Here is a 13,677-nt window from a genome sequence, read left to right on the forward strand (position 1 = left end):
TCCCTACCACTCTGAAGTAGGAGCGGTTCGATGGAAGCAGAACGATATTAACGGTTCATAGTGGGCCAGCAAGGTGGGCCCAAGCTCAGCCCTATTGGCCTTTCACTGCAACGGTCTCGGTTTGGGTGCTGAGTCGCCGTCTACGCTCTCTCTCTCTTCGTCTCTGCGAACGCGTCCCTCCCTCCCTCTCCCCTTCCCTTTCTTTCTTCTCTTCTTTCACACTTCTGCCCTTTTACGTCTTTTTTCGTCGTCTTTCTCTTCTCCTTCCCTTTTTCCTCTCATCGTTTTTAACAGCGAAGCCTCGTCCCCTCATCGCTGCCTCCTCCTTTTCTCTCCTTAAGACGGCGCAGATTCTTCCACGTCACCGTCGTCTTCTCCACCGCTTCTTCACCTTCCCTCCCTATATCTTCCCTTATTTCTGTTTTTATTTTGCTCTAGGGTTTCTAGGGGCAGCACCTCACCGACTCCGAAATTTTCAAATTCGGCGTTTCCGCCATTTGCTTTATTCTTTGTCATGGCTTGGTGTTGGAGCCATTGGAAAGCGAGGATTTCGCTGCAAGGGATGAGAAAGTGATCCGATTCGGTATGTCCGACTTGTTTTTTAATTACGCTTTTGTTTTTTGTTGCTTTTTTTTTTTTTTTTAAATTTTTTTTGGATCAGACAAAATAACCTTATTTGCTGTTTCTGACTGATGATTTTCTGAAATTGAACGAATTGAAGGTTCTAGGGCTGCCAATATTTATTTTTGGGTTTTTTGTTCATTTTTTCCTCGCTCTCAGGTGTTCTATTAGCGCCGTCGCGGTGGAGGCTGGGAGTTCGGTCGAGGCAAAGAATTGCTTTAGATTTCAGTTTGCCCGTTGTTTCTTTGGCTTATCTGTGGTTCGATGGCTATTGTAAGAAATAACTTTAGAGTCGCGAGATTAGACAGTGATATTTCCCCTGGATGTAGAGACAGTCTCTCTAGTGACGATGATGAGCTTCAAACTCGAAGCTCCTCCTCCGAGTCAGGGCATGACTCTGAATCTGAGTCTGATGTGGATTCCGGGGCTGGTTCAGATGACTTTGACCTGTCTGAATTGGGAGAAGTAGGAGCTGAGTTTTGCCAAGTAGGACACCATAACTTTTCTGTCCCATTGGATCTCTATGATCTCCCGAACTTGTGTGAAATTCTTTCTCTGGATACGTGGAACAACTGTCTTATAGAGGATGAGCGGTTTCACCTGGCTGAATTCCTCCCTGATATGGACCAAGAGACATTTATCCGGACTTTAAAAGATCTATTTTCTGGTAGTAATTTCCATTTTGGGAGTCCTCTTTGTGAGCTTTTTAATCGCCTGAAAGGTGGGCTTTGTGAGCCAAGAGTTGCTCTCTACCAACAAGGTTTGAAGTTCTTGGAGAAGCGGAGACATTACAATTTACTTCGCAAATATCAGAACACCATGGTTGATAGTCTTATTCAGATAAAGGATGCTTGGGAGAACTGCCCAGGGTATGGTTTGGAAGAGAGGCTTCATCTTCTGAGTTTAATGAAAAGTCAAAGAGAGCTGCAGTATGGCAAGGATGAGAGGCTTGGGATTGAAACAGACACTTCAGAGAAAGAAGAATCTAGCGAGGGATTTTGGAGTAAAAAGCTGAAGGATGTTACACTTGGCTCGAAGTTGAGTAATCATGCTTCATATTCATTGAAACCTTCAGTGACTCTTGAGGCAGGAAGGTATGGAAAACTAAATCCAAAGGGAATTTTGAAGGTTGCTGCAACCAAGGCTTCTTCCAAGGCTTTGCCTTCTGGTAATCATGGGTTATTTGATGTGAAATCAAGAATCTCCAATTCACAGATGGGACTTGGTCAGCGTGATCAACTTGGTAGATATGACTTTGTGAGTGCCCGGCGGCAGAGGAGTCATTTCATGGATGATGATGATGCTGAAGACGAAAAATGTGAAATGGGTTACAAGAAAAATAGGAGGATGGATAGGTTAAAATCAGGTAAGTTGGGAAAGAAGCAGGGATTTTTGAATGAAGAAACAAATAGTCACACGGAATACCCTTTCTCTGTAAACGAGAGCCTGCTCTCTCATAGTAAGAACAGAAACACTAAGCAGATGGTGGATATGGAGGTATTTACACGAAAATCTGTCAATGATAACCGGTCTCATGCCTCTCATTCTTTCAATGGAGGTAAAAAAGCAAAATATTCAGAGAAACTACACAGGTCTATGGCAGAAGAGTGGGTGAATTCTCCAAAGAAGAAGGGACGTCGAGTTGAATGGTCAGCAGGCAATGAACCTCGTAGACACAGCAAGAAACCTGAAGACCTGTTTCCCTTGGACCATTCCGGTAAACTTGATTCCTGGACTGTAAAAAACACAACTTGGAAAACAGGGGAGGAATTCAAGACTCTGAAAAATTCTTATAAGGATTCATTGCAGCAAATGAGTGACTTGTACTTACAGTCTGACCATAGAGCCAAAATGTCACGGGAGAAGTTGGCAAGGAAATATGCTGAAAATGGAGGAAGCGTAGGAGAGTATAGATTCAGTAGTCCTTTTGCACCAAGTGAGGAAACAGAATCAAATTCATCTGAGCAAGTTGATGAAGATGCAGAATTTGAGTTGCCTATCAGGAAACTGGGATATTCGAGTGGGGTCCACTCTACCTCTTTGAAAGCAAGGCATGATTCTAAAAAGCGCAGTAAACTTGTGAGGAAAGATAACAATGCCCAGAGTCTTAGTGAACGGCCCCATGTGCCAGAGATAGAAATATTCACTTCAAAAGGGAAACAGAAGGGGAAGATTAATGAATCCATTCACTACAATGAAACTTTTCATGAAGGATTCTATCCTAGTTCTGTCAAAATGGAAGATGATCACAAAAAAACTAAATCAGTAAAGAAGAATCAAATGCTTGGTGATCCTGGTGAAAAGTGTCAGTTATCATTGCCAAAGACTTCCTCGAAGGGGAAAAAACGTAAAGGAAAAAGGGACCATGGGTATACTGCTTCTCATTTTAAATATGAGGAGGAAGAGGATGATTTGCATGATCAGATGGAGGCAACTAGACCAGGAAAGAAGTTTCAGAAACCTGAAAATCACATAGATGAGACTGAACAGCATGAAAAGTTGAGTGTCCCATTATCTGGAGGCAATTCAATAACGCGGAAGCGAAAAGGGAAGGTTGACACAACATATTTGGAGAACCCAGATGAATCCGATCACCTTCAGTGGAATTCCCAGAAACCTGTGAATGATCCCAGTTCCACAAAGAAGAAGGGGAAGAAGAAATTGGAGTCTGATCCCAGTCCTGTGCCTATGGTCACTTCAGAGGTCGTGATTTCAGAAGGAGGTGGAGACATTGAGCCAGAAACAAAGCCCTTGAAGAAGCAGTTTCCACTAATCACTCCCACAGTTCACACTGGTTTTTCATTCTCCATTATTCATCTTCTTTCTGCTGTTCGAATGGGTATGATTACTTCAAATCCAGAAGATATCATTGAGAAAACTGATGGGAGATTGAAGGAATCAGCTAATGGGTCATTCCGTGAGATCTTGGATATAAATATGACTACTGCAGAGCTAAAAGGTGAAACAAATTTGCCTTCTCTTGCTGTTCAAGAGATTGTGAACCGGGTGAAGTCAAATCCTGGGGACCCTTGTATACTTGAAACCCAGGAGCCGCTTCAGGATTTGATCAGAGGTGTTTTGAAGATATTTTCATCAAAGACAGCACCTTTGGGTGCAAAGGGTTGGAAGGCACTTGTATCCTATGAGAAGGCTACTAAGAGTTGGTCTTGGGTGGGTCCCGTTCCTTCTGGCTTGTCAGAAATCGATCCTGTGGAAGAGGAGACTACATCTGCTGCTGCATGGGCTATCCCCCACAAGATGCTTGTGAAATTGGTTGATGCTTTTGCCAATTGGCTGAAAAGTGGACAAGAGACCCTTCAACAGATAGGAAGTCTTCCAGCTCCACCTGTGACGTTAATGCCCAATATGGATGAGAAGGAGAGATTTAGAGACCTGAGAGCCCAGAAGAGTCTCATCACAATCAGCCCCAGCTCTGACGAAGTGAGGGCGTATTTCCGTAGGGAGGAAGTTTTGAGGTATTCAGTCCCAGATAGAGCCTTTTCATATACTGCAGCTGATGGTCGGAAATCTATTGTTGCCCCTTTGAGACGGTGTGGTGGGAAGCCTACTTCGAAGGCCCGTGACCATTTTATGCTTAAGCCTGATCGTCCTCCACATGTGACTATTCTTTGTCTTGTAAGGGATGCTGCTGCTAGGTTGCCTGGCAGTATTGGGACTAGAGCTGATGTTTGTACCATGATAAGGGACTCACAGTTCATTGTAGATGATGTGTCTGATGCACAGGTTAACCAAGTTGTCAGTGGGGCTCTTGACCGTTTGCATTACGAAAGAGATCCTTGTGTCCAGTTTGATGCAGAAAGAAAGTTGTGGGTCTATTTACACAGAGATAGAGAGGAAGAAGATTTTGAGGACGATGGGACTTCCTCCACAAAGAAATGGAAAAGGCAGCGAAAAGATGCGACAGAGCAGACTGACATGGGATCTGGAAATGATGCGATGGCCTATCAAGGGACAGGGGATCCAGTCACAGGTGGTGGTCCTGAACTTGATTATGGTTCAGAGTTCAATGCAGGTCCATCATCTGTATATGAACAGGAGAATGCTGAAAATGGATATAAAGATTTGAGGCCAAATATGGAGGGAAACATTGAGCCATTTGTTGATTCAGCAGCAGGTGGTATACACCAAAGTCATCCTATGGGCTGGGAAGTTCTTGAGTTGAATAGGCCCCAGGAGAAAAAATTGCTTTGTCAGGAGAACACAAATGAAGATTTTGATGATGAAGGGTTTGGCCGGGAAAGGTCAGTTAGGGTCTTCAGTACAGGTTTAACGTGAAGGGTGCCATCAGCAGTGGACGTCAACATCTTCTGGGGATATAGTTAAGGTATCAATTGAGATAATGAGATAACCATATCTCAATATTAATTTTGTTAGTTCCGAGTTTGCTTGTGAAGTAGTTCATAGTAATTAGTCTGTGCATATGATCCTGTTGTTCTTCATTGCTACGAGGTTTTTTACCTATCACTCTCTCTTGGTACAGTTCTGACAATCATATAGTATATTTTTCTCAACAAAATATTGACTATCAACAGCTGCTCTTTTGTGTTCCCAACCTGTTCATTTTATTTTTCTCTTGTCTATTGCTAAAGCTTTTGCAAGAATTTTGGGATTTTTTTTTTTAAAATTTGGTTCAGTCCTTTTAGGTATGTCCCATGTTAGTTGATGCAAGTATGCGTTTCAAACGGCTGTCAATAAGTCTGTTCTTTAGCAAAGAAAGTGCTAGTGTTACCTCAGTGGCAAATCGAATCATAAAAATTTGAAAGACTTGTCTTCATCGATCTATCATGTTCTATTTTAATTTGGTGATATGGTCATGGAACTCTTGAACAATTTGCTAACACAGAATCAAGACATAGCAACCCTAGTCGTCCGGTTCATAATGAAAATCAATATGCTTTCCATGAATTTGCTCTAGATTAAGACACAAATACTTCTTGCATCTGGTCCATAAGAGTTCTAACACTTGGGAACACAAATATTTTGCAGGGGCATGTCCCATATATATGACACAAGTTGTGTTGAGCTCGTGTGCAGCCTTGAATTTGTGGTAGGTCATCATACGTGTATATTGTTTTTTGTCTTTCATTTTGTTCATGTGAAAATGTAAATTTCTGCATGACTCACTGAGAGGCCTGAAATTTTATCCACATCCTGGTTCTCTTCATCTCCTCATCCCATAACCATATTGGTGTTTCTTTTAATATCAGACTTCATTTCAGCGTCGGTTCTTTGCTGCTGTTGCTAACTGGACACAAGAATTTCACTCTTTGCACTTACCGGCTTATTGGCTTATAACTGTTTCCTGTTTTCCTCATTTTATTAGCTAATAAGGTATAGGGCATAATGATTAACTTGAATTGGATGATTATGAGAGGAAAGAATATCAGGAAATATTGTTTTAGAAAATGATAATTTTTTATGTTTAGGTTTAATTGAATTGGGTATGCCAATTTTAAGAAAATGGTTCAAACTATGGTGAGCATGGAATCCCAACTCTTACTTGGGACTGACTCGTCAAAAACAAAATCTAGGTGGGTTGCCTGAGTTGGGTTGATATTCTGAAGTTTTAAAGAGTCAAGAACTTCTAGTTTTTATCTTCGTCTTGTTTTGTATCATGGGGACTTTATTTAAGATTTTGAACTGCCGCAAAACCCACCCCTGATATCCTCCCTGTTGCTCATAGCAATTTTGTTTTTCTTTTCACGGGGAAACAAATGTACAAGATTGGTTTTTCTCTCTTTGCATTCCAAATTTCAAATTGTTTCCTTTTCATCATCTAAGACTCTCACAAGGGCTCTTAATTTTGTTGTCTAATCCGTCACTGTATTTTAAGCAGTAATCCACACAGTTTAATTGCAATTTCAAAAGGCTGATAACATATTCTTGATCGGAAGGTTGCTGCTGTCCAGGATACGTTGCTTTCTGCACGAGAAGTCCCTTACACCAAACATGCCTTGAGCAAGGAAAATGAACAACAGGAACAATTAAGTTATCTACGCAATTTGCTCCAAGTAGAGGATTTCATAAAGCTGAAATTCCTGAAATTTTTTGTTCCTCATATAGCTGAGCTTTTCCTTTATTATGGTCAATACAAATAATAGCTCACTATTGTCACTAAAACAAATTGAAAAATGAATGTACATATATCTTATGTACAGTAATATACTGATAGTCCTTCAGTTTATGGCAGTAAGAGGCACTCTCGAGTCTCTTAAGGAAGGAGATTGAGACTCGTAGGCGTCAGAGTAATGTTTTGCTTCACCATTTGCAAGCCTCATAGACTTGACATCCCAGAATGATTTCAGAAGGTCGTCAAAATCCGGAGTTCTCAGCTCTTCAATTGAAGAAACACTTGGCAAATTGAAAGGCCTCTTCTTTGGAGTTGAACAAGAAGGTTCATCCACCTGGATTTCACGGTAAACAGGCATCCAGTGAGAGGTAGAACAACAGTGGTGGCTCTTAAATTGAAACAGTGATGAACTATAATTATCTTACCATATATTCTTCCTGAAAACATAAGCCTGCATTATCACTGATCTCTACAATCTTATGGTAATGGCCACTTTTGAGCTCCCTCATGCCAGCACAGCAAGTAACAATCATGGATTCCATACTTCCACATGCATCTTGGTCAAGTTTCAAGGAATCTGCAAAAAGAGGTATTCCTTCTATTAGTAAAGTACAGCTAAAATGGACTTCACTGTCTGTCTTGTCAAAACTATTGGCTAAGGCATCTTACTGTCTATGGAGGAAAAGAGAGTCTTATTTGCAACTTCAACATCTTCAAGAGCTGTAGAAGCTGCAGAAGATAATCTATCACGGAGCACCTGATTAGTTTCCATTCCACCCCTGCTCAAGAAATCCATAAAGGAAGGTTACCACAACATGTGTAATCAGCAACAGCTGTCTTAAAACGTAAACAAACATATTAAACAATCACCTCACAATAGAGTCAACCGATGCAACGTTGCCATTCTCAAGGCTCATAACAGATTCTTGTGCATTTCTCCATTGTTGTGCACTCGATTTTGTCTTTGCCATACTGCATGAGGTGTTCAGGAGAAAAATGGCAAATGTTCAAACAAGAATTCACTAGATGACCCAATCTTAAATGAAAATGCAACATAAGCGTACCAGTCTCGTAGGCCTAGTTCTATGGATTGCTTTCCATCTTCAACAGCAGCAATATCTTCTAGATAGTGGCCCTCAGTTTCTTCCATAAAGGCAGCCCATTGCCCCTTAACTGAGAAAGTAACGTCTTGAAGGGTCGACATTTCTTGCTGCAGCTCAGTGGTCGTACTGGTGGCACTTTCACATAGGCTAGAGACTGCAGTTTGGACCTTTTAACAAAAACAGAAACAACAGTGATTGATTGATTAGAAACATCAGAAACATCAGTATCTTCCACTTAGGAACTCCAAATGGCAGAAAAGCAAACGACAACAACACACCAGCTTCTTCTTTCTTGCATTGGAGCTTGCTAGCATTTCTGCTACTTTTTGTAACAGCTGCTTTTCTTCATTAGCAGCACATTCCTGCAAAATTCACAGTAGTAGGTTGAATACCAGAACAGAGAATATACCAGATTGGTTCCCATTTTATATGGAATGAATAGGACCTCAAATTTCTTCTCAAGTTCACGCAACTTCTGGTCATGCACAGACTGTGATTCTTCCAAAAGTCTGCCCAATTTTGCAGCGTGAGCGTCTAGGGTTTTGAAGAAGTTCACAGTAATTTTGGAAATGGATCTTGTGGTCTCCACAGCTCTAGCATATCCCTGTTTTATGTGTCATGAAGGAGTAAGTTATAGAATATAACGAAATTTCAATTAATTACAAATATGAAACATAAAGGACAAGACAAGATAAGTCATTTTCAGACCTCACGCTGTTGATTTGCATATGCCGAGAGTTTCTCCTCCCCATTGGCAAGGCCTGTTTGAAGTTCAGCAAGTATGGTATCTGCTTCAAGAGCAACTCTTTTGAAGAGCTGCAAGAGGAAGTGGGACAGAAGCTGTGAGACAAATTCAAGAAAATCAAAGCCAATTGCATTTAAAAGAAAGGTTCCCAGGATAACCAGCTATAGACATACATCCTCAACTTGAGAAGAATGCTTAGAAACTTCTGAATTCAGGTTTCCTAAAATCTGGTGGGAATTCCCATTGAGTTCACCAGCTAAGTCATCCAAAGCTCTAATCCCAGACCTACACATAGTTTTCAGATTTTCCACTCTCTGACAAAGTTCTTCAGTTGCCTGTTCATAGACACATCACAATTTACAGTTCACAAGTTCATGTCACTAATAAGAAATCCACAATACCAACAGTTTCATACCTCTGTCTTTGTGGAGACAAAGGATTGCATTTCTTCTTCCATTCCTTTAAGTTGGTGTTCCTGTTCGGTTACAGAAGCTGCAACAGTCTTGTGCAGGAGCTCCAGCTGCTGAGTCAATTGAGACTTGAATTTTTGGACAAGGTTTTTGTTCCCATCTTCTATTTTATCTTTCCGGTCTGGTCACCAAAGTAAAATTTGGGAATGAGTCAAATCCAAGCTGTTGTGATAAGGAAGAAAACTATTCTTTAAAGGAAGAGAAACTCAAAGTATGCTGCGATTCTTCTAAGTAACAAGTGTACTGACCAATTTTTGCAAACAAGACTGAAATATCTGATGCTGCATGTTCCAACTCCGTACGTAGCTCCAATGTGCGCTCCGTGAGTGCTTTCTCTGAAAGAGCAATACAAAGTGCTATCACACAGTGGCTGAAATTAACACTTCTACACATTGATAATGAAGTATGCTTTCACTACAAAAACATGCTGGAGGATTGTCTGGTATTTTGACTTTCAAGAACTTGCCTTCACCTGTCTGATAATGTTTTTATGTAGGAAGAAAAGAACAACTATGATTGATTGTTATGCAAAATGGCCCAAGAGTTTCTTCAGACTCACCTGATTTGAGGAGATTAGAGATCAGGAATTCCTTTTCTTTAATTTTGTTGTTTGCCTGTCTAAATCTTTCCTCCAAGTCACTCAGTGCATGCTCAGTGTCTTCAAGTTTTTTCTGCAGCAAGGCACAAACTAGAGATTAGTCTCTTGCATGCAAGGTTTAGGCATGTTTAGCTAATAATTGTCAAGGTTCATTCCACCTGAGTTTTTTCAAGTCTGTCACTCAAATCTGCTGTTAAAAGTTGCTGGGAATCATATAGTTCCTGAAGTGCAACAAGTTGCTGACAAAGAAAACAATATTATAAGTTAACAAAAAAGGAAGAAAAATCATTTACTTGAGGGAGCCAAATAGTTGAACAAAGAGGTTGTTTTTACTTTGTCCTTTGAATCCGACTCAAGTTCCATGCGTTCCATCTTCTCTGCCATGGCCTGCAGCAGATTTAAAAGCACCTTAACATCACTTTTATCTTAGTAGGGTACTAAGAGTCTGGACTCTCAAATTCCTGTGTAAAGTACCAACCTTCTTCTCGGCTTCTTCAAGCAGATAACGATCTCGTGGAATATATATTCCATTCTTCTCTCTTGCAGCATATACCTCTATGTGGAAGGAAAAAACATAATGCTCAATCAAGTTGGTCTACCACCAACAACTTACCAAGAAAAATTCAATATTATGCTTATTTCAATTATTGTTATATAATGTAGTTACTGCTTATCATTTTGTTATCAACCTTGTTTAAGGCGGTCAATCTCCCCATATAAATCCTTGATCAGCGCAGATTTCATCATCTTCTGATTAACCTGAAATAGATAGGAAAGTAGGAAGTGAGATGGGGTCATGGGAAGTACCTCAAACCCTGTGCAAGATATTGTTGTAGATTTGACAGCTGATGCCTGTGGTTTTACTGACCTCTGGCTTGTTCTTGATGTTCTTTGCTCGGTGAGCATAGTCCAATGTGCTAAGAGTTTCTTCCAGGCAGTGGATGGATGGTGATATAGTAGCTATAATGCAGGTCTTAGTTTTTCCTCCAAGGGAATCCCTCAACAATCTCGTTAACTTGCTATCCCTGAATATATATTAAAAAGAGTTTCAGAAGTTTTTGCCTTAAAATGTTGATCAACTCAATTAGTAAAAACTAAAAAAATGAAAACAATTCTCACTAAGAAAATGCTAAAAGGCATCCAAGAGCTGAAACAAGAGGCTCAACATGCAAATGCATGACCTACCTGTATGGTATATGACCTGAATGCTCAACAAGTGCATTAATAACACGCCCCAGTGTTAGCAAGCTCTTGTTGATCTCTCCAGCTTCCCTTGCTCTGCCCTGCAAGTGAAACCCATCTTTTACAGTGAATTCATACATGTGTTTCCTTAAACACGTTAAAGCCAACAAGAAGCAAGTTCAGAAGGTACCTCTCTGGCACCTGAACGTGATATATTCTCCGAACCAGCGAGGTCAACAAGATTAAGCTTTCCACACTTAATCATTTCCTCCCCCTCAGGAGTGCACTCTTTAGTGTGAATTGTAATGGAAAATATAGAGTGTGATCGGCTGCTTTGTTTGTTAAGAAGAGTTTCTGCTGTACGCCTCTTTGCAGACCCTTTATCCAAAATTTTGTAAATCTCATTGGCTGTGGTAACATTCTCCTCCTCTAGGCCTCTGACAAACACTCCTCCTTTTCCATCCTCCATAAGAGCAATTGGTTTCTTTGATTTATCATCTACAAACTTAGAAGTTTCTTCTGGAGCTAAAAGATCTGTTATTTCTTCATTGTACAGCTCTAAAAATGTGACTTTCATGCTGTACTCGGCATTCTCAGCCTCAAGAATGTCAAAAATTTGCCGAACGGCTCTTGGGATAACTCCAGCCTCACTAGGGAAATCTCCATTCTGCGAATAAGAAAAAAAAACAGAACAAACATTAGAAAACACCCAAAGGCTCCAGAAAATGAATTCGTTTGTAGAAAACGCATACTTTGGCTTTCCTTCCCCCTCCTCCTTCCATCGTGTAGGTTTTACCAGTGCCCGTCTGACCGTAGGCAAAAATAGTACAGTTATAACCCTCAAGAACTTCGAACACAATAGGGGAGAGAGCTTGATCATACAAATCTTTCTGTTGGGAAGCTGGACCAAACACCTACCGAAAGTAAAATTTGGAAGAATATTAGCTCTCTTTGCTAGAATCCGCATTGAAGCTTAATTTGGTACAAAGAGAAACAGTTCGGATTCCAACCTTGTCAAAGGCAAATGCTCTGTCAATCTGCTTGTTGGCAATGCACTGAATCGCAGATACTTCTCTTCTGTGTTCATTGCACGAAATTACCACTGGAGTGTTCACCCTCGTCTCATCTTCACTCAGTGGCCTGAGACGATGTCGAATGGAGAGCAATATCTGTATTAAACACTGAAAGAAAAAATTTCTAGATAGCTTTTATAGAGGGAAATGCTTGGGAGCAGAAACTCTCACCGGCACCGGACAAGAACTTGCACATTTACTCCTTTGTCCTTATCGTGCTTACTACTGTAGGAATTCCCATCTCCAGATCGGATATCTCTTGCAGATTTGTCGCTCGATCTTGGGGTTTGAGAAGGAGAAAGAGAGACTAGTGCTCCTTTCTTCTGTTGCTGCTGTGAGTAATCCATGAAGGTTGAGTCTGACCAGTATCTGTATTTCCTGAGTGTCAAAGAAAAGGAACAGATTAAAGAATCCTAAAAACCAGACAAGGAAAACTTAAAATGCCGTACTCCAGAAACAAACTGCCTAGAGATCCACTAAACCAAATACAAATCCACTGAAGAAGAAAAATCAACAACATGAAGAAGTTACAAGTGTCTCCATTGGAAAACCTTCTTCCGCGTTTTCAAATCACACAAACGCAGTCACACTAATTAATGTAATATTTTTTTTCCAAGAACACACCCTGAATTTGAAACAGCTCTGATAAACGGAAAATCCGACCGAGCATCCCCAGGATTCATGAATAACACTCCCAAAGTCGAAATTGATACCACTCGACTCAAAAAAGAAGAAAACTAAAAACCCAGACACCATTCAAGTTCCAAACGCACAAAAGCAATAAAAACAACATAGTAAATCATTTTTTAAAAATAGAAAAGAAAAGAAAAAAGGACCAAATCCAGTCTCAACCCGAACCCCAGAACCCAAAAAATGCAGTAAAACGGAAATGTCAATCCCTATGGGCAACCGATACCCAGATCGAAACTCACACTAAAATGCCGGCCGGCAACTCCTACAGTCCGAAATCCAGAATAATACTCCCCAAGACTCGAGCTTGAAAATGTCAGATAAGAAACCGGCAGATGACGACGGAGGAGAGATTCTCAACTGGGCGATGATTTCCAGCAGATCTCGGAATTTTATTTTCTTAAAACTGCGCTTTCCTATACACAGTACTTGGTTGCAGTGGTGGCCTATAATAAGAGAGAGAGAGAAGACGAGAAGAAAGAAGAGAGCAGGCGAAGGAGGAAAAAAATTATAAACGAAGAGGCGTTAAGAGGGCGTTTACAAATTACAAGCAGCGACGGGGTAACGCCGTCAATAGAGCCGTTAAACGTCATTTTCCGACCGTTAGAGGGAGCTGTGATCTTTCGGACGCTTTTTTCAACTTTTAATTTTTTTGAAAAAAAAGATGAAGTCACCTCTCGACACCTGGAGCCTTAGAAGTTCAACATTATCATCCCATTTACCCCCGGACTTGGCATTATTTACACTATAGCTTTGAGCCGACTGTAAATATGACAACATGGGTCCCCTTCTAAGCTGGCATGGAGAATGATCAGAATCATGATAAAACATGCATGAAACTCCCTATCTTCCACCTTAGGTGGGCTATCAGACAACAATAACAGCTCCTGGAAATTGAACAAAAGAGAGAGAAGCTTCTCAGAGTAACAAAAATGGGTAATCTTCCTTCTTTTTGTTTTTTTGGTGAAGGTGGAAAGAAGATTAGTTAGTTATCTCCAGCTGATATGGATTGTGAAACAGATAAAAAAGCTTTTGATGGTGGAGGCATGTGCAGAGGATGAACAGTTCACTTCGATCCTACCCCATGTATGTATGCTCCTTCCA

General features: G+C 40.7%; 2 protein-coding genes across 3 annotated transcripts; one reads left to right on the top strand and one right to left on the bottom strand.

Moving 5' to 3' along the window:
• The first annotated feature begins 203 nt into the window (after nucleotides 1-203).
• On the top strand, nucleotides 204-5,856 carry LOC137966487 (uncharacterized). Its single transcript, XM_068813120.1, has 3 exons — nucleotides 204-583; nucleotides 781-4,966; nucleotides 5,629-5,856. The coding sequence occupies exon 2, from the start codon at nucleotides 886-888 to the stop codon at nucleotides 4,915-4,917; it is 4,032 nt and encodes a 1,343-aa protein (XP_068669221.1). The 5' UTR covers nucleotides 204-583; nucleotides 781-885; the 3' UTR covers nucleotides 4,918-4,966; nucleotides 5,629-5,856.
• Nucleotides 5,857-6,631: 775 nt separating this feature from the next.
• LOC137965582 (kinesin-like protein KIN-5D) lies at nucleotides 6,632-13,039 on the bottom strand. 2 transcript variants are annotated; one of them, XM_068811850.1, is made up of 23 exons: nucleotides 12,816-13,039; nucleotides 12,055-12,252; nucleotides 11,821-11,950; nucleotides 11,563-11,724; nucleotides 11,001-11,477; nucleotides 10,814-10,911; nucleotides 10,497-10,653; nucleotides 10,318-10,387; nucleotides 10,107-10,183; nucleotides 9,962-10,015; nucleotides 9,787-9,867; nucleotides 9,590-9,701; nucleotides 9,279-9,365; nucleotides 8,976-9,151; nucleotides 8,734-8,895; nucleotides 8,524-8,631; nucleotides 8,261-8,419; nucleotides 8,094-8,177; nucleotides 7,777-7,982; nucleotides 7,583-7,684; nucleotides 7,382-7,491; nucleotides 7,138-7,289; nucleotides 6,632-7,046 (listed from the first exon to the last, which is right to left on the bottom strand). In XM_068811850.1, exons 2-23 carry the CDS (start codon nucleotides 12,228-12,230, stop codon nucleotides 6,819-6,821), a joined length of 3,168 nt encoding a protein of 1,055 aa, XP_068667951.1. In that variant the 5' UTR covers nucleotides 12,231-12,252; nucleotides 12,816-13,039; the 3' UTR covers nucleotides 6,632-6,818. The 2 variants fall into 2 exon arrangements, with proteins under 2 accessions (XP_068667951.1, XP_068667950.1); XM_068811849.1 differs by having other exon boundaries at nucleotides 12,055-12,261.
• Nucleotides 13,040-13,677: the final 638 nt, after the last annotated feature.

This window comes from Aristolochia californica, unplaced genomic scaffold (genome assembly GCF_029961685.1).
Source record: "Aristolochia californica isolate CCGP_79_NKW_82.1479 unplaced genomic scaffold, dmAriCali1.0.hap1 SCAF_5, whole genome shotgun sequence".
NCBI classification, from domain to species: Eukaryota; Viridiplantae; Streptophyta; class Magnoliopsida; order Piperales; family Aristolochiaceae; genus Aristolochia; species Aristolochia californica.

Coding starts and splice junctions, on each gene's coding strand:
- LOC137966487 (XM_068813120.1), top strand. CDS start 886: ATGGCTATTGTAAGAAATAACTTTAGAGTCGCGAGATTAGACAGTGAT.
- LOC137965582 (XM_068811850.1), bottom strand. CDS start 12,230: ATGGATTACTCACAGCAGCAACAGAAGAAAGGAGCACTAGTCTCTCTT. Junction 9,702..9,786: donor ACAGACTTGAAAAAACTCAG/GTGGAATGAACC, acceptor GCCTTGCTGCAG/AAAAAACTTGAAGACACTGA. Junction 7,492..7,582: donor TCGGTTGACTCTATTGTGAG/GTGATTGTTTAA, acceptor TTTCTTGAGCAG/GGGTGGAATGGAAACTAATC.